Raw genomic sequence first — 23405 nt, 5'->3', positions numbered from 1 at the left:
TTTTTCACCTTTGAGTACTAAAATAATTGGTCAGTGTTTCCTACGTTGTAAGAAATCAGTCTACACTCAACAATGCTGTCAGTCCCTAACATTCTGTCTATTTCCTTTTCCAGTTCTCAAAATTACTTTCTATTTTCATCTATTTAGTTTTATGTAGTGCTTTTCACAATACATATCATTTCAAAGCAGCTTTACAGAAAAGAATGTCTTAAATGCCCCCAGGAAGCATGCCAATGTCAACTATATCAAGTAAAAAAAACGTTGTATTTACATAATGTTTACATAAGTTACAATGATAATATGATGACAATAATTGAACATTTGTCAAATACTGTCTAGCCACATATGTACAATGCTGTTCATGTGTTTACTGAGTAAATTATTAAATGATTTAACATGTTAGTGAAACAGTGATAAAATTGTAAAGACAATGATTAATCTGCAATCTTTAAAGTCCAATCTAAAAATTCCAAACAAGACACTTCTTTTCCCACCTCACACATGAAACAAGCCCTCAAATTACCTAAACAAATATCTACCTTACCACTGGACAATTAAACCAAAGAACCAACTCACCAGGTCTCTGATCTCGCCCCACAAAACAAACAGCAGCATTACAGTTTCCAAAAGACAACCGCGCTAACAAACACAAGCCCAGAAGCACTAAAAGAACCACACCTGGGACTGGATAGACCACATAGTCCAACAGCCTTCATCAATTATCAGCCCTGTACATATACAGCTCATACATTTGGACTTATACCAGTCCTGTCAGCGTTCCTTTGGCTGCAAAAAGTACGTTCTTTATAAATTAGCACTCATATTATTATGAAATCAAACTATGCTGAGGTGGGCTTTCCTGTCCCCAAAGCAGCATGCAGCAGATTTTACGTTAAAAGAAAAGTTCTACTGGAGGAAAGCATCCCATGTAGTCCATAGAAGGAGATGACGTTTTTTATTTTGCTAGCTAAACTGCTACTTAGATGAATTAATAGAATGGAAATCAACGTGGTTCTGCCATTGTGTAAAAGGAATTCCTTAGGAGAGTTTAAGTAGAGAGTGGAGCGTTAACCACAGACTGTATGCTTAACCCTGACAGTGGATGTAAGGAAAAAAAGGTTTTTAAAAGTGCTATTTGGCAGCTATTCCTCTGGAATGGGAAATGCAGCTTACACTAAACAACTCATGTACCGGCTGGTAGCAGAGTTCACTACAATCTGCTGATTATTGAATGCCTTTAACAGCAATGAGAAATTCTGAACAATCTTAAAGACCCCATAAAATCATTTGATGAGCAAGAGAGCATCTGATTGGACAGAGTGTAGTGCATGATGAGTCATCAATATTTTTGGTCCGTTTTCTGCTAAATGTTAATTTTGTCAAAGTTTACTAGGACACTAGCATAGGGATGTCAAAATTACCAGTACCAAGTCGATACTAAAATAATATTATAATATTTGAGGCTGGGCATTGAAGCGCATCTATTCTCTGACTACAAACTCATCAGACATATTTAGTAAGTTCTGTTCTCTGGTTTGTGTGCAGCTGTGTTGTGTTCTGTCATTTCTTTCGCTGTGGCAGACCTGTTTTTAGATAAACAAAACAGGTTTTCGCTTGAACGCCCCATCTCACGACAGAGACTGCTCTCATGCAGTCTCATGAACATGCAGAGGAGAGCAATGGTCAGCAGTTTCACTAAAATAATACATTAGATTTCGTTTTGTTTCTCACCTAACCTCATTGTATGCTTTCATGACAATCGTGCGTCTCATTCAATAATTTATTAGACTTCTGAATTATACTTTTGCATGCTTTTGAAGCTTGAAGAGGTGGTAAACATAAACTGCCATTGTATGACATCACTGAGCACAAAATTTTTTCACAATTTCACAGAAAGTCAAATGGGGTTATAACAACACAGGGGTGAATAAACAATGACTGGTTTTTCTTTTTTGGGTGAACGAACCCTTTAAGCCAATCTGCTCACATGGTGTAAGTCCTTTGACATATAATCAGTTAGCTAATCAAATTTTGAAGATAATCCGGTTTCACTGCGGTGCGCTGTGAGAATTTTTCCTCTGAAACCCTCCTCCTTCCCAGCTCGACTTGTCTAGTCCTACTACATGGGGATTGTATGTATGTCTAATTGTGCAGCAGCATGTCCTATTGACCTGTTTCAGTGATGTCACTTTTCCTTGCAGCCACCATTTTTGTGACCATCAGAGGGAGGAAACAATGGCGGTGAATGGAGAAACACCCATGAAACGATATCAAGAAAAACATAAAAAATTGCTGTTGGTTCATGCCCAGTCCTAGGAAATGTTCATGCAGGTCTGAAGACAGCACAAATATTGGCAAATTGAACTTTTGCGGACATTTAAAGGTATTTTATCCACGATTCATCTCCGTACACCAGTGAGTCTGATGTGTGACCGGCAAGTACACACACCCACCAGTACATCACCGTAAACATCTCCCAATCAGAAGTTACAATGTTTTTGTGTAGTTTTCTGGTCTGATTTAGTCAAAACATTACAAAACGTCTGTGATGATCCCCTATGTATCAATGTAAGAACTTCTTTTAACTCCTGAAGTAGGCTTTTGTCGCATCCCACAGCGCAGCACATTGAAGGCATATGGAATTTTGATCACAAACATGGCGGCATGGTCATACAGTGACATCACATAAAACAGGTCATTATGCTGGATGCAGCATGTCTTGTGTTTGTCTAATTGTGCAGCAGCATGTCCACATGCTAACACAGTATGTCTGTGTATGTTCTAGCAGTAGCAAGTCTTCGTACTTGCTCTGCATTAGCAGTGTAGCAGATCTACTCTGCCAAGACCAAATCCTATCAATATGTCTCACTGACATTAATATGCTAAATCATTCTAAGAGTTGTCATGACTGAACTGTGTTAAATTTTCAAGAAAACACTGCATGAATCATTGCATGACTCCACAGAACTGCTCATGTACGTATTTCCAAAGCTGAGAGGATGGTGTGAGTAGGAGACAGAGCTATTATCCTAGGAAGCGTCAAGCTGAAAGAAACTCTCATAGCTATTTTTTTCTGTTCAGATAAGACACTACGCTCAGCCTCTTTCATTTGCTTATCTCTTCTGTGTGCTAATGATCCATCTGAAAACATTGAAACATAAGCGAATGAACTCTCTAGGAGTAATTTTAAATGGATTAATTTTTCATTTAGACGTTACCATCAAAATCCAGGAGGAAACACTACTCTCATTAGTGATACATCAACAAGAAAAAGTTTATTAGCGATGAATACTGCAATGCTTTACTAAGAGGCTTTCCAACTAACACTATCAAGCCTTTACAGATGTTCAAAGAAAGCTGCAAAGCTTCTGGTCTTCAGTCAGACAAAGAGGAGCCACATCACACCCCTCTTGGTCTCTCTCCACTGACTGCCAGCATCAAATTCTAGGCTCTTATTATTCTCATTTGTATGTCGCTTTGGATTAAAGCATCTGCTAAATTAATAAAATGTAATATAAATGTAAATGTAATGGCGTACCTTTAAGTCTTTTGAGATGGACAGGCACATCACTCTTGATGCTCTTACTGTCTTCTTCTGTGGACTCACGCCTCACTAGAGGAGGGTCATTTTGGGCGAGCCAGTCTGCCACCTTACTTTCAGAGGCCATGATGGCTGCCTGCAGGAGGTCTTTACCCCCAATGTGAGGTGATTTTTTAGGCCTTGGACGTGACACATGATCTTTAATGGTGACCTTCCCTGGGGAAGTGTCGTCAAACTCGATGGTGAATGAGGTGTTAGCCTGTGCGGCGGCAGTAGTGCCTGAGGCAGCTTTTGCAGCCCCAACGCCCTCAGTGTCCTTTGTTGGGATCTCATGGATGCTGTTTTCTGCCATTTGTCCCTCTTTTCTGGGAATCTCAAAGTAGCTGGGCTCAGCACCTACAGAGCCCAGACCATTTTCCTTTGATTTATCACCCCGCTTGCCCTCTTTTCTGTCTGTGGGGCCACAAAAAGATAAAAATAAAAATCACCATTTATGAGTAAACTCTCATGTTCTGTTGAGACTTCTAAAAAAAGCAATTCAAAAGTAATTTAATGTTTCCCCTTAAAACTAATTTAATCTGTTTCTCTTAACCAGTCAAATTTTATCATTAGACAGATTTTATTGAAGCTTTAACCCTTTCCTTTGCTGTATCACAAAGTAGTCATTTACTGTACTTTTCAGAAATGTGACTGTTTGTTATCCAATATAGTAACAATGTTTCTGTTTGGGGTCAATCTAATTTGAGTAAAAACATTGTAGAAAAATGACTGAAGTGGACTTCTCAATCAGAGTTGTTGCATGTGAAAATTCATTGCATATATTCATCGGAGATCTGCGTGACCCCAAACATAATTAATGTCACATTTTTAACATGTATATATAAGTATATTTTTTTGGCTATCAAAATAGCCTTGGGATCTCTCAGACCCCAAACAGAACAGGAGGATTAAGGGTCATGGCCTCAGAATGCACAATCAGATTAGTTTCCTTTCAGTGTCAAGACTATCTACCTGAATCACTGTCTGGACAATGAAGCCACAGTTTAATGTCTGTCACTTGACAGGAATTAATGGTATGGCTTATGGCATCTTAAAAACTTAATTTGCTAATGACAGATGCTTTTACAACCAAAGCACAATTCTAAAATTTTAATTAGAAACAGCATGCCTAATGGCACTAATTTAATTTTCATCATGATTTTCATGTATGAATTTTTTCTCGCAGTTTGTTAGATGAGTTTCACTTTTGAATCCGTCCCAGTCCCAGACCACAGACAAATTATAAAGCAGGTATAATTTTAGTTGGTTTAGGCATTTAAGATGATCCACGTAAATAGTTTTTTTTTAATTTTTTATAAAACAACATTCATTCAGAGGTGTGACTTCAGAGCTCAAATTAAAGAAAAGTTAGTAATTTAGTAAATATTCTATTGTCAGCAATAGATGCAAAAGCCATTTAGAGGCACTGCAACATTTTCCAAACATGACATCATTATCTGTCATTCATCTGACCCATTACTTCTAAGAAATCCCACTTAAATTTCCACAATTACAAAATTTAACTGACCAAAATGCCTACTTCATCCACTCCCTAACACAACCTATCAGAATGCAGTGGAAACTTCACATTTTCAAAAATACTTTTGCACCTCCTCCTAAAGAAAATGACAGGCAAATTTTTTTCATTTTAATACCCTTAGCCACCAAATATCTGTTAGACTACAAAATACAAGCAACAAGACAACAACAGAAAAGCACTAATCACTAGAATTTCCATCAATTAGTAGAACATAAGACAACTAAAACTCAGGTTATTGTAGGAAACACAGTGTATCAAATTTCAACCCACTAAAATTTAAAACTTTACTTTTAAAGTTTACTTTTTGCTTTAATTTGTAAAGTAAAAGCAAAGTGGTGCAACCTGTAGTGATGAGTTCATTGCACTTATTGACCACTTTGAATTTAATTACTGATGAACAAAATCAAGTTTTCTGAACTCTGAAATCTCTTAAACTGATTTCTACATTAAACTGAGTTGAAATCAAAGACATTTCAAGTTAAATGGATGGAAACAGTTGTTGTTATAACATTATGGTGAACACTGGTGTACACATGATTTTTTTTACAGTGCATGTTCTTGTGAGACGACATTCTCAATTATGATGAACTAAAATTGGTCACAGTAACTCAAACTTCCAAAAAACTCCATGTGAAAGCTAAAAACAGTAATCAGAAAATGTATGCCTGTAAACAACTAACATTAACTATTATAATAAACTAATCGACAAAAACTCAACCCCAAATACTTACAAATCTACCATGTGTGGTTTTGTCTGTGATCAGTAGTGCTGTTGTCACAGAAGAGAAGGCAAACACGCCTCTGTGACAATGGAGATGGAGGGGGCTGGGCCTGTCTACAAACAAGCCTATTCACTTCTCAAGGGAGATGGTTCCCTTTACATTCCCTTCCTTTCCAAAGCTGGGCTGTGAGTCCCTGCCTTCAAACAACCAGCCCTGACTGCAGTCTAAAATAGCACTGGGAAGTGATGACAGTGTGCACTATGATGTGTTGGACTGCCACATGAATGATTTTCTCTCTGTGACATCACTGAGATTTTAGTATGTGCCTGAGACAAATAATGCTGATACATTAAAGCCTTTCCCAACTTATATCCTGAACCTGAGTCTTTCTCTTTGTCTGTGAAAGACTGCAAGGTTTTGTAAAACAATGCCATTCAGTGTGCCAGCACAACCCCTTATATATATTTACCCAACATTCCCTCTGAAAGGAACAAGGCTCCTTCTAGCAGTAGATTTGGTGTGTTTTTAAACAGAGCTGGTGCTGTTTTGGGTGAATTAAATTAAGAGGGCTCAAGGGCATGAGTGCTTTAAGATTTCTGGACTGTCTGTGTATGGACGATGGCATAAGGTGGGGTGAACTAAAAAAGTGGTGCATATTACAGAGATGAAAACGATAAGATTACAACTGTAACCAATGAGGGAATGAATGCTGTGTCATAGCTGACACTATCGGGTTTATCCCAGTAGGTGTAGCCAATCTCTGATAGTCGAAAATCTAGCCAATTTTAATTGGCAGATAGCGCTTTGTGCTCCGCCTCCCTCGTGCGCATCAGCGGTCGTATATAAGCCGGGGATCGCACAGCGCTATCTCTTCAGAACATTCGACTGAAGGGTGCAAGCGATACTCAACCCTTGTAGCGAAGATTCAGTAGCACGACCAGCTTATGCAGCATTCATTCCCTCATTTCGGGGAACCATGGTTACAGTCATAACCTTATTGTTCCTTTTCAATTCAGTCATGAATGCTGCATCATAGCTGACACCATGGGGAATGTATACCATTATGCTGTGTTACTGATTCGCATGCGTAACGATGCCTACTAACCAATGGGGTAGTAAAAAGCACCAACCGTGTCTCCTCTTCACATCGCAATAAGAAGGGAGAAGCAGAATGATGGATGGATATACATGGCGATGACGCTAACCGGTTCAGGTGAATTAAATAACTATCATGTGTGAATAAGTATATATATATATATATATATATATATATATATATATATATATATATATATATATATATATATATACGGGACTAACCAAATGGGTAGTGAAAACTTATATAAAGTGACCGGTAACTGCGGTTTATGGGATGACCATGTATAAATAAACTGGTAGTAAGCAGCAGAATACACAGTTTAACTCTCCTTCACAGAAAGCACCTGGGAAAAGAAAGAGGAGACATCCAGGTAGTAAAATCTGGCAGAAGTGCTAGGGGAAGCCCAACCTGCAGCTAGGCAGATGTCTTCAAGGGAAACACCATTAGACAATGCCCATAAAGATGTCATGCCTCTAGTGCAGTGAGCTTTTACTCCAATAGGGCATTTGCCTTGTGCGATCAATATATACACGCAGTGCTCTTACAGGACACAGTGTGTGTAGCCTCTCCACTTTGTCCGAAGTGAACGGAAGTGGGAAGAAACCCTGAAGAATAATAACCTGCGCCCTGAAGGGAGTGGTCAAAAGTTTTGGCACATATGTATCCTTTCCTGGGTTTAAGAACGGCTTTTGATAAGCCTGGTCCAAACGCTAAGCAGGAGTCGTTGACTGCCAGCGCTGGAAGGTCCCCAAAATGTTTTACTGAAACCAAAGCGAGAAGCAGCGCAGTCTTTAATGAGAGTACCTGTAAACTCACTGAATCCAATGGCTCTAACAATGGGCCTGTGAGTGCTTTTAACACAAGCGGCAAGTCCCAAACTGGCACGGAGGTGGGGTGAGATGGTCTCAACCGCCTCACACTATGTATGGATTTCACAATCAAAGGGTGTCTGCCTATTGATAGACCGCCCAGTGGGATATGTTCGGTTGCTAAGGAAGCAACATACACTTTGAGCGTAGACAGGGTGAGACCCGCGTCTAAACGTTCTAGTAGAAAGTGAAATATAGGCTGTACGGTGCATTGTACAGGGTCCTCGTTCCCGAAAGGAACACCAATCAGTGAACACTCTGCATTTCAATGTGTATAAACATCTTGTTGAAGGGGCTCTGGCTTGTAATATGGTGTCGAGCACCAGTTGCGAGAGCTGCTGTTTGTACTGTTGTTGAGGCTGTGCCACAACGCAGAGATTTTATGAGCCTCAATATCGCCTAATAGCCCTCTAACTTTCCACGCTGTTGTGAGCCGGAAAAGAGGTACTGCTAAGTGCTCGAGCGTGACTACGTGCTACAATTCGCGAGGCTGCCACCTCGTTTCAATCCCGTTATGTCCTCCACCATAACGGTGCAGGACATGCCGATTCTCTGCTCAGAGATATTAAATCTCCTCGCAAAAGACGCGATAGAGATAGTATTAGCGGATGATGCCAACAGCGGATTCTACAGCCGAAAAAGATGGAGGATTACATCCCATTTTGGATCTGAGAAGCTTGAACCGAGCACTCGCGAAGTTTCCGTTCAAAATGATTACTCAGAAAGAAATTCTGTCTCATTTTGTCCTTTTGACTGCTTTGTATCAATCGACCTGAAAATGCTTACTTTCACATACACTTAGCCCCTTATCACAGGCCATTTTTTGAGATTTGCCTTTGAGGGGACTGCTTACCAGTTTCGGCTTATCCCTGGCTCCTCGCACATTCACGAAATGTGTTGATAAGGCGCTTGCTCTGCTGAGGCTTTGTGGTGTTCACATTATAAATTACCTTGACGACTGTTGCTCTTAGCACAGTCAGAGGAACAAGCTTGCAAACACAGAGAACTGTTACTTGCACATTTGGAGCATTTGGGACTGAAAGTCAACAGCTCAAAGAGCATGTTAATGCCCAGCCGTCAGATTTCATTGCTGGGCATGAATCTCAACTAAGTCTCTATGATGGCGCACCTGACGGAAGAACGTGTTCATTCCATTCACCGGTGTTTGAACGTTTTCAAGCTGGGAACATTTTTTCCATTGAAGCTTTTTCAACGAGCCCTGGGCCTCATGGCCTCTGCAACAGCGGTCACCCCGCTGGGACTACTGCGGATGAGACCACTTCAGTGCTGGCTCAGATTGAAGGTACTCCATCATTCATGATGTGTTCGGTGACACATTACGTCTTGTGGTGACATGCAGCTGTCTAGTCACGTTAACCATTTGGAAAACGCCCACATTTTATCAAACGGACGTGGCACTCGGTCAAGTTTCCAGACTTAAAGTGGTCACAACAGAGGAATCAAACACGGGCTGGTGAGCCCTGTGCGATGGATGACCAGCCTTTGGCACCTGGACAGGTGCTCAAGCGACAAAAAATGTCTGGAACTACTCTGTGTATTTCTAGCATTAATGACTTTCCGACCAGCCTTCCAGGGGTTTCATGTTCTGATCAGAACCGACAACATGGCGGTCATGGCCTACATAAATCACCAAGGGGAGTTTGATCAAGTCCATTGATGAACCTGGGGTGCCAGCTTCTCCTCTGGTGAGAGAAACATCTATCGATACATGCGACACACGTTCCAGATCATCTGAACCGCGGTGCAGATTTGCTCTCGTGACAAGGTGTTATTAAAGGAGAATGGAGACTTTGTCCTCAGACAGTTCTGATGATATGGGATATGGGATAATGGCACCGCCATTATATACGACCGCTGACACGCACGAGGGAGGCGGAGCACAAAGCGCTATCTGACAATTAAAACTGGCACGATTTTAAAGAGTTTCAGAGATTGGCAATGCCTGTGGGGATAAACCCCAACGTGTCAGCTCTGATGCAGCATTCATTCCCCCATTTCAGGGAACCATGGTTACAGTCGTAACCTTATCGATTTCCCACATCAGAGAACAAACATAGACATAAATTAATAGTGTCACTCCAATCCATTTGAGTTTTAAAGTTTTTGAAATCTGAACACTATTGTGATGAGGAGGAGGGCATGGCCGGGCCATGAGGGTGCACGGCCTGCGCTGAATCAGATGATCAGCGGGAGCGAGATAAAGGGGAGCTGGAGACGCCAGTTCGGGAGAGAGAGAGACGCTGTTACAGTGGTGCCCAGGAACTGTAACAGTTAAAGGATTGGCAAGGAGGAGGCGGGAACCGGCTGAACAGTAAACGTAAGGTTTAATGATATTACTCAACTTAAAACAACATAAAACAAACATGGCGAACGCACATGCAGTGCGGCCGCGTGCGTCTCTCTCTCTCTCTCCTAAACTGGTGTCTCCCCTTTATCTCGCTCTCCCGCTGATCATCTGATTCAGCGCCGGCCATGCACCCTCACGGCCCAGCCACGCCCTCCTCCTCGTCACACTCCTCCCTTGCCCGATTCAGTCCGGGGTACCACCGGACTGACTTACTCCCCCCACATCTCTGGAGGGGAGACGCTGCCCTTCCGGCCGTTCTGTCAGCCGGTGGTTCACCCCGCCTCCTGGGAACCTGGGGGATAGACGAGGGGAGGCGTGAGGAGAGGGCGAGCGGGAGACACAGAGAGAGAGAGGCGAGAGAGAGAAAAACTTGCTCGCCGGTCCCCGGACACGCGGCCGCCCGGTCCTCAACCGCACCTCCCCTCTGGCAGACGACAGCTCGCTCCTCCCCCTGTGGACGGCAGCAAGCCCTCCGACCCCTGGTGGACGGAAGCGGTTCCTCCGGCTCTCGGCGGCCGGCAGCGACCCCTCTGTCCCCAGGCAGATGGCCACGGCTGCTCCTTTGGGTGGACAGCAGCGGCGAGGACTCCGCGACAGCGCATCCCTCCTCCTTCCCGGGTTTCAGCACCACTGTAACAATTAAAGGATGGGCAAGGAGGAGGCCTGAACCAGCTGAACAGTAAAAGTAAGGTTTAATGAAATAACTCAACTTAAAACAACATAAAACAAACATGACGAACACATATGCAGCATGGCTGCGTGCGTCTCTCTCTCTCTCTCCCGAACTGGCATCTCCGGCTCCCCTTTATCTCGCTCTCCCGCTAATCATCTGATTCAGCACTGGCCGTGCACCCTCACGGCCCGGCCATGCCCTCCTCCTCGTCACAACTATAAATTAGATTTTTGAAAAATAACTTTTTAATTTTCCTCAGTAAAAGCACATTATGTCTGTCCTCTCTTTCTCAAAAAAGACTATTAAGAGACCAATTCCCTGGTTTAGTGTCTGTAGCAAACATATGATGTCCTGCTGTGGCAAAGCCTCAGTAATCTAAAATCCCATTACTTCTATACGGCGCAAGTTAATGGGATTGCAGACCCTTGGATCAAAACACAACAGCATGCTAGCTTCCACTGGTAGCATATTTTACGCTCTTTTTCTGGATTAAACAACAAACGATTCAAATTTAATTTTAGACAACTGTCCTCTTTGGTGTAGCTCTGCTCCAATTTTTTTTGCACACATCTCTGTTCAACAAAGCAGTTTGTGTAATAAATTACTTATTCTCGCCCACATATGGACTAATTACCAATGTTCTGAACAAAAAGCTCCACATTTTGTTACTGAAGCTCTTTTGGCTCTTCATAGACATTTGTGTAGGCTGATATTGTTTAAAATGGTTCTGAGATATCTAACCTGTCCCATTGCTCTCCTGCTTCCTTCCAGATGTTTTAATCTCCTGTTTAAAGGAATTCTCGTCATCTGCATCACCATCACCCCACCAGGATGGCTGTCCATACAGTGGAGTCCCCCTGTGCAAGGCAGCTAAATCGCCTGTTATTGAAATGACAATATAAAGTATATAAAGTACATTAATATAAAGTATGTTACGTAGCTTTGAGGACACAAGGGTTAATGTACATACAATATACACAACTGTATGTAGCTGTGTATACTTCCAACTTGCTTTCCTTTTCTCTATTAAAACATGTTGCTTTACTCCCTGTATTTAAAGAAAATGCACACAAATCTCATTTGCTTGTGTTTAAATTTAAATATGGAACTTTTTTTAATCATACCAGGTTTAAAATAGTTGCCGGCAAATGCCATTAGTAACCGAAATGCAGTACACCAGTTATAAGTACAGTGCTGTGGAAAAGTATCTGCCCCCGTCCTGATTTCTTCTGTTTTTGTGTATATCTCATACTAAATATTTTCAAAAATTCTAACAAAATCAAACATAAAACAAAGGCAGTCTGAGTAAACACAAAATACAGTTTTTAAATGATAATGTTATTTATTGAAGCAAAAAAGTTATCCAATACCAACTGGGCCTGTGTGAAAAAGTATTTGCCCTTAGATACTAAATCCCCAAATCTATGAAAATGCATTCATAATGGGGTTCAGCTGCACTAGACACACCCAGGCCTGATTACTGCCAGTCTTGTTCAATTAAATCAACACCTAAATAGAACTTTTTCAGCAGCATGAAGTTGGCTAAAAGGTCTCACTCAGTAGTACACTATGCCAAGGTCGAAAGAAATTCCAGAAATGATGAGGAAAAAGGTGATTGAAATACATCAGTCTGGGAAGGGTTACAAAGCTATTTCAAAGTCTCTGGGATGGGGCGCTTAATCTGGGAAGATTTCTCCAAATGGAGAAAACTTTGCACAGTAGTGAACCTTCCCAGAAGTGGCCGACCATCCAAAATTCCTCCAAGAGCACAGCAACGACTCATCCAGGAAGTCACAACAAAGCCAAGGACAACATCCAAGAAACTGCAGGCCTCTCTCGCATCAATAAAGGTCACTGTTCATGACTCCACTTTCAGAAAGACACTTGGCAAAAATGCCATCCATGGAAGAGTGACAAGGCGAAAACCACTGCTAACCCAGAAGAACATTAAGGCTCGTCTGAATTTTGCCAAAACACACCTTGATGATCCTCAAACCTTTTGGGAGAATGTTCTGTGGACTAATGAGTCGAAAGTGGAACTGTTTGGAAAATAAGGGTCCCGTTACATCTGGCGTAAATCAAACAGAATTCCAGAAAAAGAACATCATACCTACTGTCAAGCATGGTGGTTGTAGTGTGATGGTGTGGGGATGCTTTGCTGCTTCAGGGCCAGGGCGACTTGCAATAATTGAGGGAAACCTGAATTCTGCTCTCTACCAGAAAATCCTAAAGGAGAACGTCCAGTCATCAGTCCGTGAGTTGAAGCTCAAGCGCAACTGGATTATGCAGCAAGACAATGATCCAAAGCATAGGAGTAAGTCCACCTCCGAATGACTCAACAGAAGCAAAATTAAAGTTTTGGAGTAGTCTAGTCAAAGTCCTGACTTGAACCCGATTGAGATGCTGTGGCAGGACCTTAAACGGGCAGTGCATGCTCGTAAACCCTCCAATGTGACTGAACTAAAGCAGTTCTGCAAAGAAGAGTGGGCCAAAATTCCACCACAGCATTGTGAAAGACTGATCTCCAGTTTTCAGAAGCGTTTAGTTGCAGTTGTTGCTGCTAAAGGTGGCACAATCAGCTCTTGAGTATAAGGGGGCAGTTAGTTTTTCATATTAGTGATACAGGTGTTGGATAACTTTTTTCCTTCAATTAAAAAAAAAAATGAATATTTGAAAACTGTATTTTGTGTTTACTCAGTTTGCCTTTGTTTTATGTTATATATCGTTTGAAGATCTTAAACAATTTAGTATGAAAAATACACAAAAACAGAAGAAATCAGGAAGGGGGCAAATACTTTCCCACAGCACTGTAGAATGACATGTTATAAGTTATAGTTATAAGAGGTGAATTCTAGCTATCAAACGACTTGGAATAATCGAAACCTGAACCTTAATTTCATAAAGCAGAAACTAACAGGATTCATTGAATGCAGGATGTGCCAAATAAATAAATATATAAATGCAGAGGACTAGATATTTGACATTCATGCTGGACCCCCTCTAAATTCAAGTGAATTGAGAAGGAATGTTTTTGTTGTTCTCAACTGCATGTGATCTTTTGGCCAGCATGTTAAAGGGGTCATGACATGAGGAATTAAATTGCCCTTGATCTTTTGACATATAAGAGTTAATTGTACTATAAAAACATACTGTATGTTTCAGAACTCAAAACTTCCCTCTCACTGCAAGAAGAGGTTTTTTAGAAACCAAGCTGCCAAATCACCTCATACACAGTGGTGCATCTGACTGCCTCCACATTAAACACATCAATGACTACTTTACCTTATCAGTTTAGTAACTCTGCTCCATTGTGGTGAGCAGTGAGATGGCATGGAGAGAGCGGGTCAGTCAAAAGCAGAGAGCTAATCATAACAGTAGGCGTTTACTGTCAAGAGAATGAGGGTGGAAAATTATCATGTTTTACACATATATGTTTTTTTGTTTTGTTTTGTTTTTTGTGCAAAAAAACTTTACTAATATCATTAATGAACCTCAAGGAACATATTAAAATAATAATAAAGGCATGTCATGATCCCATTAATACAGTGATTTCAGTGCTGCAATGTGTTTGTTTCTTTACCGAAATCAGGGACTTGGCTGCATTTAGATGGGTTATAACTGTGTATAATTAGAAAAAAACATTACTGCTAGGGTTATAACGGTTGCCAGGGTGTTGTTATGCTGTTGTTTGGTGTTCTCAGTGGTTTTTAGCTTGTTGCTAGGGTATTTTGGGTGTTTTCTCTGGGTGGTTGCTTACTGGCCAAAATCAAAAGAGCCAGCTCTCAAGTCTCTATCATATAGTAGACCCCGTTAACACCTGGTATTAAGATGCGTTTCGGGTGATTCAATTCACATTCGGAGGTACATATGGACAAAAAAGTATGTGACCACATCGCATTTGTGGTGTAAATGCTAATCCATCCTGTATGCTTCCCAGACAGCACTGAAGCACCACCCCACCCCTGTCAACCAACTGCTGTGCTAAAACAAGAGTTTAAATTTGCCGGTTATGATAATAATCAAATAATAAATAAAAAATAATCATCCGTAAATAATACGATAAATAATCATCCGATCTGAAAATGTGAAAAAGCGAATACATACACAAGCATGAGAACTTCACTGATCTTCTTCAGTGTGTCTGAAATCAACATGTAGTGACACAGACAGCAAGCACACACATCTGAAGCTTGGGTTAATACAGGAAATCCACTAAAATAACAGATAATTCTGCTCGTAATATTGCGTTTGTGCTTAGATTGAATTTCAACTGCATCTGGCAGAAACAGTGCCCGTTTTATTCGTAATTTCTTTGTCATTTATTTGGAACATACATTTTTTTGTGGTTTACTATCATGCAGTAACACACTGACATAATGAGTGATGTACTGTATGTCTTCATGAAACCAGAGACCCTCCCCTTAAAATCCAAATCAAGGTTGTCACAGGAGATGCAGGAGGCCGGACCACATGTGATCGGATCACCCTAGACCCATCTTAATACCAGGTGTAAACAGGATCATTATGGTCCCTAAGTAAGGGTTTGCGGACCCTCCTTCAATAGAAGTTTATTCATATTTTTTTAAAGTTTGATAATTGTGAAAGGTAATAGCAGACCCCTTAAAAGCTGTCATCACATGTTCACTCACTAGAACTGTGCTCACATTTCAATTGTCTTCAGTTTTCCAATTGTGACTGTTTTTTTTTTTTCATTTTGTCATTCACACTTGTCACATGTTTGTGTTACATGTTTTTACTGTTTGCTATAGTGCATTATGACGAGAGTTAATGGTTTTGTTGAATCCTGCCCTTATGCTTGATCTCAGTAAGATGACAGGTCACTTTCACCTGCTACTAGTCAGATAAAAATAGACCATGATCATTTCTGTCAACTAGCTTTGCTGAAGATGACAACAGATTAATCAGATTGGGAACAGCAATGACTAATCAAGAATTAGTCTCAATCATTTATAAAGAGGCACGTTATTTAAAGATAATGGGAGGATAAGCAGCATACAAATATACAAAGAAATATCAGAGATCAAGAAAGAGAGGATCAAGAACAATTAAGTACGCAAAAATCTATCTTTGTCTGAAGTTCTCACAACCTACTAAGATGCTTACATGATTATCCAAAACTTGTGCTATGCCATCACCAAGTAGGCTTTTACCTGGGATCTTTTCATCTTCTTTGTTAGGTTCTGCAGGTTTGACTGCTGGCTCAGCAATGGGCTCTGTGGGTTTGGATGCTTTGCGTTTGTTCGGGGAAGACTTGGGGCTTTTGAAGGGCTCTGCACAGGTGGGCTTCTTACCCAGCTGGAGTTGGCTGGTGAACTTCTCATGCTAACATAAAGGAGGGAATACAGAGAGAAAAACACAGTCAGAGCCTGAAATCTGTCATCAATCATTACTTTGTGAAGATAAAGATAAACTAACTAGGATAAGCAAGTGGATAATTGTTTTCATGACATTGTACATTGGATCTGCAAGTGCCAACTTCTTTAAAAAATGAGAAACCAGAATATTGTTAACTATATTTACTGATAGAGATGTAGTGTTTGTGTTAAATGAACACACATACCTTCAGAGCCTCCTCTGGCACATGTAGCTCACCTCGCACCACCGTGAACAGGTTGGTATGTGAGTCAGGTTAAGGAAGACAGTCTCCAATAATGCTAACATAATACTTGGGTACGCACACACACTCAGGCAACACCCACAAACACTTGTGTATCAAACCACAATATCTTTAGGTCTATACTTCTGTTTTGTAATTTTCCTCTTTGTAATATACATACCTATCTTCCAAATTAAACAAATTAAATTCCAATAAATCACACATGGACTGGAAAAACTATTAAAAATCATAAAGGTTTACAGATGAAGTAGCTAAATATAAGTGCATTGAAGGATATCATATCCAAACCTCAGTTTGTCATGAATCTTCAGAGTGATATACACCTGTTCCTGGATTCTGACATCATTCACAAATGTCTTAAAAAAACAACAACAAATAAACAACTTCCTTTTTGATTGAAATTCACATTTCAGTGAGCTGTTCCATAATACAACACATGTAAAACTCATCTAAACTTCATATAAATTCAAAATTCATGTAAAATTCTTAGACAATGAAGCTCATTTCTTGTTCATATGTATTTTTGAGTGTTATGGAATCTGTAGTAAAAAACAAAACAAAGCTAAACCAAAACAAACAACAAAAACAAACAAAACAAAACACACACAAACACACACACACACACACACACACAAAGAGAAATAAAACAACAAAAGCAAAAACCAAAACAAACAAAAACCCAACCAAACAAATAACAACAACAAAAACAAATAAAAAAAAAACAACATCAAACAAAACAAAAAGCAACAAAAGAAGATAGGCTTTCACTTTCCCCTCCCTATTAAAATTTTCAAAGGATTAGACTATTACAAGTCATAAGTCAATATTCCTTGATCCTGGGCTTTGTATTATCACCATATCAAAATCCACTGATACATTTTTCAAATTATGTAATGATGACGTGCTTAGGGTTTATTCTAAAAATCCCCGTTAGTGTAAACTACACTATTATACTGTTCTTATACCTGAGGATTATATCTCCAAACATATCTAAAGCACACACTACACCCTATTACCCAGCTATTCACAAGAGTAATAAAGATATTTGCCTGTTTAATAAGCTGAACTTCAAAAGTTCACTTTGTGCATAAATGGTTTACAGCTCCCTCTAAACACACAGCCATAGTGAGAGTGACCTCACAAAGTTTTAAAACCTTCAGGGTGATTATAATGTGTGCTGTGAGGTCTGCTCTGTCTCAAATATCAGCCACTTCCTGCAGAACCCAACAAAGAGAGGGAGCTAATCGCTCTAACAAAGCAGTTTCTAGAGCATTCAAGTTTAAAATTTCCCTTGAAAAGCTGAATCAATCTCGTCCTCTGTCCTCTATGGAATATCCAAAGACCTTAAGACATTTTGCTGGAATGAGGGGTCACATCTGGGGAATGTGTGCAGACTCAGTGAAAAATATTTCTTTTCTTTTCAACATGTTATTGTGCCAAATATAACTATAAGAATATTTTTTAAGATGTCTGGGCTTGACTGGTAGATTCTTGTTGAAAACTGATCCCAGGCCAACATGAAAACTGTTAGCTATACTGAAATTGCTGAAAAAACATGGCTGCACATGCTATAATAGCTACACGTGCTATATATAATAACCATTTCCTGCCAAAGCAGGTCAGGAAGTGGAATTCTTAAGCATGACTTAACAGGATGAGGTTGTGGACATTCTACCCCATGAGCTCTGATTTAGTCACAGCATTGTTTTTACTGACCTTAAGCAGACACACATATTTTTAACACAAACATAATTCAGGCTGAGTAAAAGCAGGCTTCATCTCAATATTTTACAACTGTTTAAAATGAGCAGTTCATCTTTGTTTAACTTTGAGGTTCAAAACAATGCTGAATATATATATATATATATATATATATATATAAAAATAAAAACTCAAAATGTTACCTTAACCTAAAATATCTTATTATATTTGTAAATTTATAAATGTAATTTATTATATTTACATTTATTATTGTTTTAAATAAATATTCTAAAAATGATAGTTCTGGTCAGGGATGCTGATTGGTCAAAACAGCATTCCAGTTGCGCAAAAATACTTATGAATTTGTTTCATAAAATATCTTTTAAATGAAACTTTGTGTCCGTAACATTTTTATTATGTAATAACCATTTTATAAATGCAAAAAGGCACTCTATGCCATGCTGTATTGTGAATAAGATCACACCTGAATTAGCTGCAGGCACTTACAGTCTTTTGCCATAAATATATATTTATAATATAGATAATATTATGCACTGCTTACAAAAATATAGTTACTGTAAACAGGAGAAGTTTCTTAAGTGTGAAGTTGTGCAATTTGTTGCTTTAAAGTCTTGTGACATTTATTTATCAGAAATGAACATCACTCTTACTCACCCCATTCAGGCTTCCCAGATCCTTCACTTTGTGCTCATCACTGCTGGACTCATAGTTGATGACAGCATGCTGCTTATCTACACTACGAGACTGCAATCACACAGAGATAAAAGCAAGAATTCAGTTTGTGGTTATTTTTGGAAGCAAATTCTTTGTCTTGACATTGGTATGCATTCACGGTAGTATTTCATCTTGTAACATTTGAAGGTTACAATTTGAAGGTAAAATATCTTGCATGTGCAAAATACTTAAACTAGCAAAATTCGAATATACAGTAAAAGTAAAGAAATATTCCCTCATACACATATTGCAAATTTGGTTGTGATCTCAGATTCTGAGTTCAATTCATTTTAAAGCATCCTCATATATAGATTATTTAGTCTAATGCTGGGAAATGTACACATTCCAACCTGACCATCTTGTCCTACCGATTAGGTAAGTACTTTCGGTTGGTCAAACAAGATCAAACCTTATTAGAAAAGAGAGACCGCACTAAACATACCACGAGAAGACCATGCCACAGGAGGGACCAAACTCCACAAGGATGGCACACATTGTAATGGCAATTTCAAACTGGTCAGTGTGAAACAAGTTTAAAGGAACAGATACTGTAAAAATGAACAAATAAATGCAAATTTACAGTTTAGGTTGTATCAGTTATGTCAATGAATTTTAGAAAAGACTTTATTGCAAGAAGATATTTCCAATAAAGACATTTGACTTGAATGTGTCCTCAAGAGTATTATTTTCACAGCTTGCTGACAAAATAGACAACCTTCGACAATCATCTATCATCACAGGGTCATTTTACCACAATCCATTTTACGAACTAGATTTTTTTAATTTACTTATTTTTGTGTGTGAGTGATGCTTGGCTGTTCAAAACTCATCAGCACGATTATGCTAGGGTGTTGTGGGTAGTTGCAAAGGCATTGCTGGTTGAGCATTTTTTTTTACTGTGTTGTAATGTGCCAGGGCGTTGCTACTGTATACAGTTGGCTACTAGGTCTTCTGAGAGGTTTTTAACACATTGCTATGCAGTTGCTACTGTGTTCTGGATGGTTGCAAAATCAAAAGTCCCTCGTGAAGTCTAAAAAATGTTCACCTGTTTCATCATCTGCCAGGCAAATATCTGTCTTACTTCTTAGAAAGGTAATAATACATTTAACAACAAGCAGCACTTTTAGAGGTATTAATCATGTTCGAAGCACGTGCATGATAGTTACATGCATAAATGTTAATACTTAGAGTTAAGGGTTTGATCAAATCCTTAACTGTAAGTATGTCCAATAGTACTATCGATGCTTTTCTGCAAACACCACTAAAGAGAGTTAAAGCACACAGCTTTTCTTCCAGTGTCTCCGATTACATCTGCAGAGTTCGTGTTATGGTGTGTAATGTCTCGTTTTGGGATTGGACCCAGTTCCATAGTTTTCTGATGGCAAGACAGGCACTCTCTCCTTCAATATTTGCCATTACAGTTGGTTGTTGAACACTGTAGTACATCTAATAAAGTATGTTAAAATTTTGTAATAAAAACCTTCATATTTAAAAAAAGGGCCAAAAAAGTGGTTGTATTAGAGTATAACAGACACCTCTCCACAGTAAAGGTGTCTGAATTAATTATGTTAATAGCTGAATTGGTGCATAAAAACAAATCTAAGTGGTCCGTGTAGTAATGGTGGTGAATCAGATTAAATTTGCTCCAAATATCAGTGCCTGACATTTCACACCCAAAGACAGACATCTGGAATAACAATTACATCTTTGCCTCAAGAATACTGTGGACAACTCAAACTTAAGCAGTTTGTAAACTTGCCATTACTTTTTAAAGCTTTTTTGATGTTAAAATACTTTCTCCTATCTCATCTTAATATGCAAAAGCAACTTATTTAGCCATTTGTAAGTTGATTCTTTTGAAAAGTGTAAACACTGTGGCACTATTAAAACATTGATCTGATTGTTGGAGCACTCTGACCAGCAACCAATGGCATGAGTTTGGGTCGGGACTACATGTTTGTCCAAACAGTGGAAGATTAGAAGAGTGTTTGAGAGACCAGTCTGAGAGTCATTATATTTGCAATTCTGTTTGGTGACACTAACTGTGCAAAAATGACACATTTCACCTTTAAAAAGAGATTTTACATTCAACAACATGACTGCATCACAGATGGCAAAGGACACCCTTCCTGACCTGTAACATAAGCTCGCAGTCATCACGGCCCACAAAGATCATCTCCCGGGGAAGCCGATGCCGCGTACCCCCGCTGCTCACGAGGAACCAGGACGTGAGGCTCATCTCTGCTCTGTCCTCCAGCCTCAGGCCCTACGTCATCCTTATGGTGAGATAAAAAAAGAGAGATAAAAACTTTCTATCGATAACATTCCAACTCCACATGAACTTTCATAAAACATTTGCAAAACTTACACATATATTTTATTTTGAAAGATAAGAGGCCTTTTATAAAGAGATAATGTTCATTCCACTAACTAAGAAGTTTAAATTTGAACTGACACGGTGACTAGGGAATATGGGTGGGTGGAGGGAGAGAGAGATCCATTAGTCTGTGTTGAAATCTGCTGCTGCACTGAAACTCTTGAGCAGAGTTCTAACAGGCAGGGAGTAAAGCCTAGGACACTTCCCTCCTCCCTCTGATCATTGCCAGATGCGGCAGGAAGTGATGTAGGCATCTTGGCTGTACACCCTGCTAGGCTCTTTTTCCCCTATCTTTTCTTACTCTGAAAAGGAGGTCAGCTGCTCAGAGTTACAGCTGCAAATGGTCAGGGAAGAGGACTTCAACATATTCTCCTGACCTACAAACTGACATGCCTCCTTCTAAGTGACCCACTCCTAAGTGAAGTGCTACTCCCAAATCTCTTATTTCTTACAAAAAAATGCAGTGTTAGCATGGTCAAGTGAGGGCATCAGATGGTAATACCATGGTACTTTGATATATACTGTAGTATGGTACTGAATAGGGTTGTGCAATACTGCTATCTATTTCCAAAATTGACAAGTCATATTTTCCAAGTTGACTAGTCAATCAACTAGTCAACATATTCGTTTTTAACGAAGCCTAAAAGAAAAATGAGGCTGGTTTCGAGTTCACCTAACCCGATCACGAGCGTTTCTTTTGTTCAACAGCTGGATGGAGCGCAACAGAATGGAACAGAATGCAGGGCTCTCGTAAGCCAGTTTTAACTATTTTTAATTTGACGTCCCCTCATAAAAACGCAACTCTTATGCCGAAAATCTCTAGAAAGATCAAAATCAAACAAAAAACAAACAAAAAAGCATACAAATTGTAAAAATAGTCTACCTCACTAAATGTGGGACCATCGTGACCCATTCCTAATACTGAATGATTATTCTATTCAAGTACCATGGTATTTATGTGGTCCTCCACGACAATTCAAAGAAGGCTATACCATGATTCATCCATGATATCTGCCCAATAGAACATGGCATTTCCATGGTGCATCCAAAAAACATGGTAATAATACTACTGTACTTTGTTACTGATGTAGTCTTCTGCAGACTACCTCAAGCACAGATAGCTAAATGAACAGCAAAGTGGGTCTGACAACCTATGTATGACCTACAATAACATCTCTCTGTATAACTGTAATTATTGAAGAGCATGTCAGACCCTCACCACTAATACTATACAGCACTCACAAGCAATGAGGGCTGTTGAACATTGGATATTGTGAAAGCCCTTTTTTATTAGCATATTGCTATGACAACATGTTGACCAGTAATGAGTGCTGTTTTGATGTAAGGGACCCACATTTGCTGAGTGTGCACTATGATTATGCTTCTTTGAGTAATTGGAACATAATACACCTACTCTTCCAAATACTAAAGGTCACTTATGAATGTAAAGTAGATAGAACATCCAAGCTGCATAAACCACAGTAAACGCATATGATACTATTCATTTCCATCATTTCACAACACTTGTTTTGGAACTTAGCTAGTATAACTGAGAAAATCGCCTGTAAGTCTGTGGTTACACCATTAACATAACCACAAGACAATTTTCATAACTACCTTTTTTTTTTATATATATCTTTTCTAATGGCTATTTGAGCAATTTCAAAAACGTCATTCTGCAAGTCCCTTTATCCAGCAACAGAGTTCTGATAATGCCTGTGGGTTTGGGAGTGTGTGTTTAACAGGAATAGGTTCTGAGAGCTGCTTCTCAATAGATTATATCTTGGGAGCAGCTTGCAAGGAATAGCTGAATAATAACAGCTGGATTTTCTCTTTTCTGGAACACAGGCATTAGCAGAGCAACCACTGGAAAGTCTTTATACCCAACATCTACCCACAGAATTCAGGAATAAGCACAACGTGGCAGAGGAGACTGATGTGGTGGAATACACCCCCCTCTTTTAATAAGACATGAAAGAGCTTTGGAAGCTGGGGAATGTTAGTCAGTGCCTTCTGAAGAACACATGAAACCCTATCACATGTCAAACCCATCACAATCCCTTGCTGTTGTAACATTCTTGGGAAGTAAAAGACTTCTATTGT

At 39.5% G+C, this 23405-nt stretch overlaps 1 protein-coding gene across 12 annotated transcripts in view; it reads right to left on the bottom strand.

The window, feature by feature from the left end:
• Window positions 1-23405, bottom strand: part of LOC127413872 (centrosomal protein of 170 kDa-like) — a 46132-nt gene that overhangs the window by 17015 nt on the left and 5712 nt on the right. For 5 of the 12 annotated variants that reach the window (XM_051651395.1, XM_051651394.1, XM_051651397.1 and 2 more), the window contains 7 exons: window positions 21060-21201; window positions 18866-18955; window positions 16767-16845; window positions 16433-16491; window positions 16023-16194; window positions 11593-11730; window positions 3539-3994 (listed from right to left, as the gene is read on the bottom strand). In XM_051651395.1, coding sequence (XP_051507355.1) covers window positions 3539-3994; window positions 11593-11730; window positions 16023-16194; window positions 16433-16491; window positions 16767-16845; window positions 18866-18955; window positions 21060-21164 — 1099 coding nt within the window. In that variant the 5' untranslated portion in view covers window positions 21165-21201. Of the gene's footprint in view, window positions 1-3538; window positions 3995-5108; window positions 5831-5851; window positions 7066-11592; window positions 11731-16022; window positions 16195-16432; window positions 16492-16766; window positions 16846-18865; window positions 18956-21059; window positions 21202-21293; window positions 21347-23405 lie in introns of those variants that run through there. The other 7 variants (XM_051651396.1, XM_051651403.1, XM_051651400.1 and 4 more) reach the window with 7 other exon arrangements.

This window comes from Myxocyprinus asiaticus, chromosome 23, assembly GCF_019703515.2.
Source record: "Myxocyprinus asiaticus isolate MX2 ecotype Aquarium Trade chromosome 23, UBuf_Myxa_2, whole genome shotgun sequence".
NCBI classification, from domain to species: domain Eukaryota; kingdom Metazoa; phylum Chordata; class Actinopteri; order Cypriniformes; family Catostomidae; genus Myxocyprinus; species Myxocyprinus asiaticus.
Note: the sequence above shows the minus strand (reverse complement) of the source record. Positions and strands in the feature narration are given on the sequence as shown.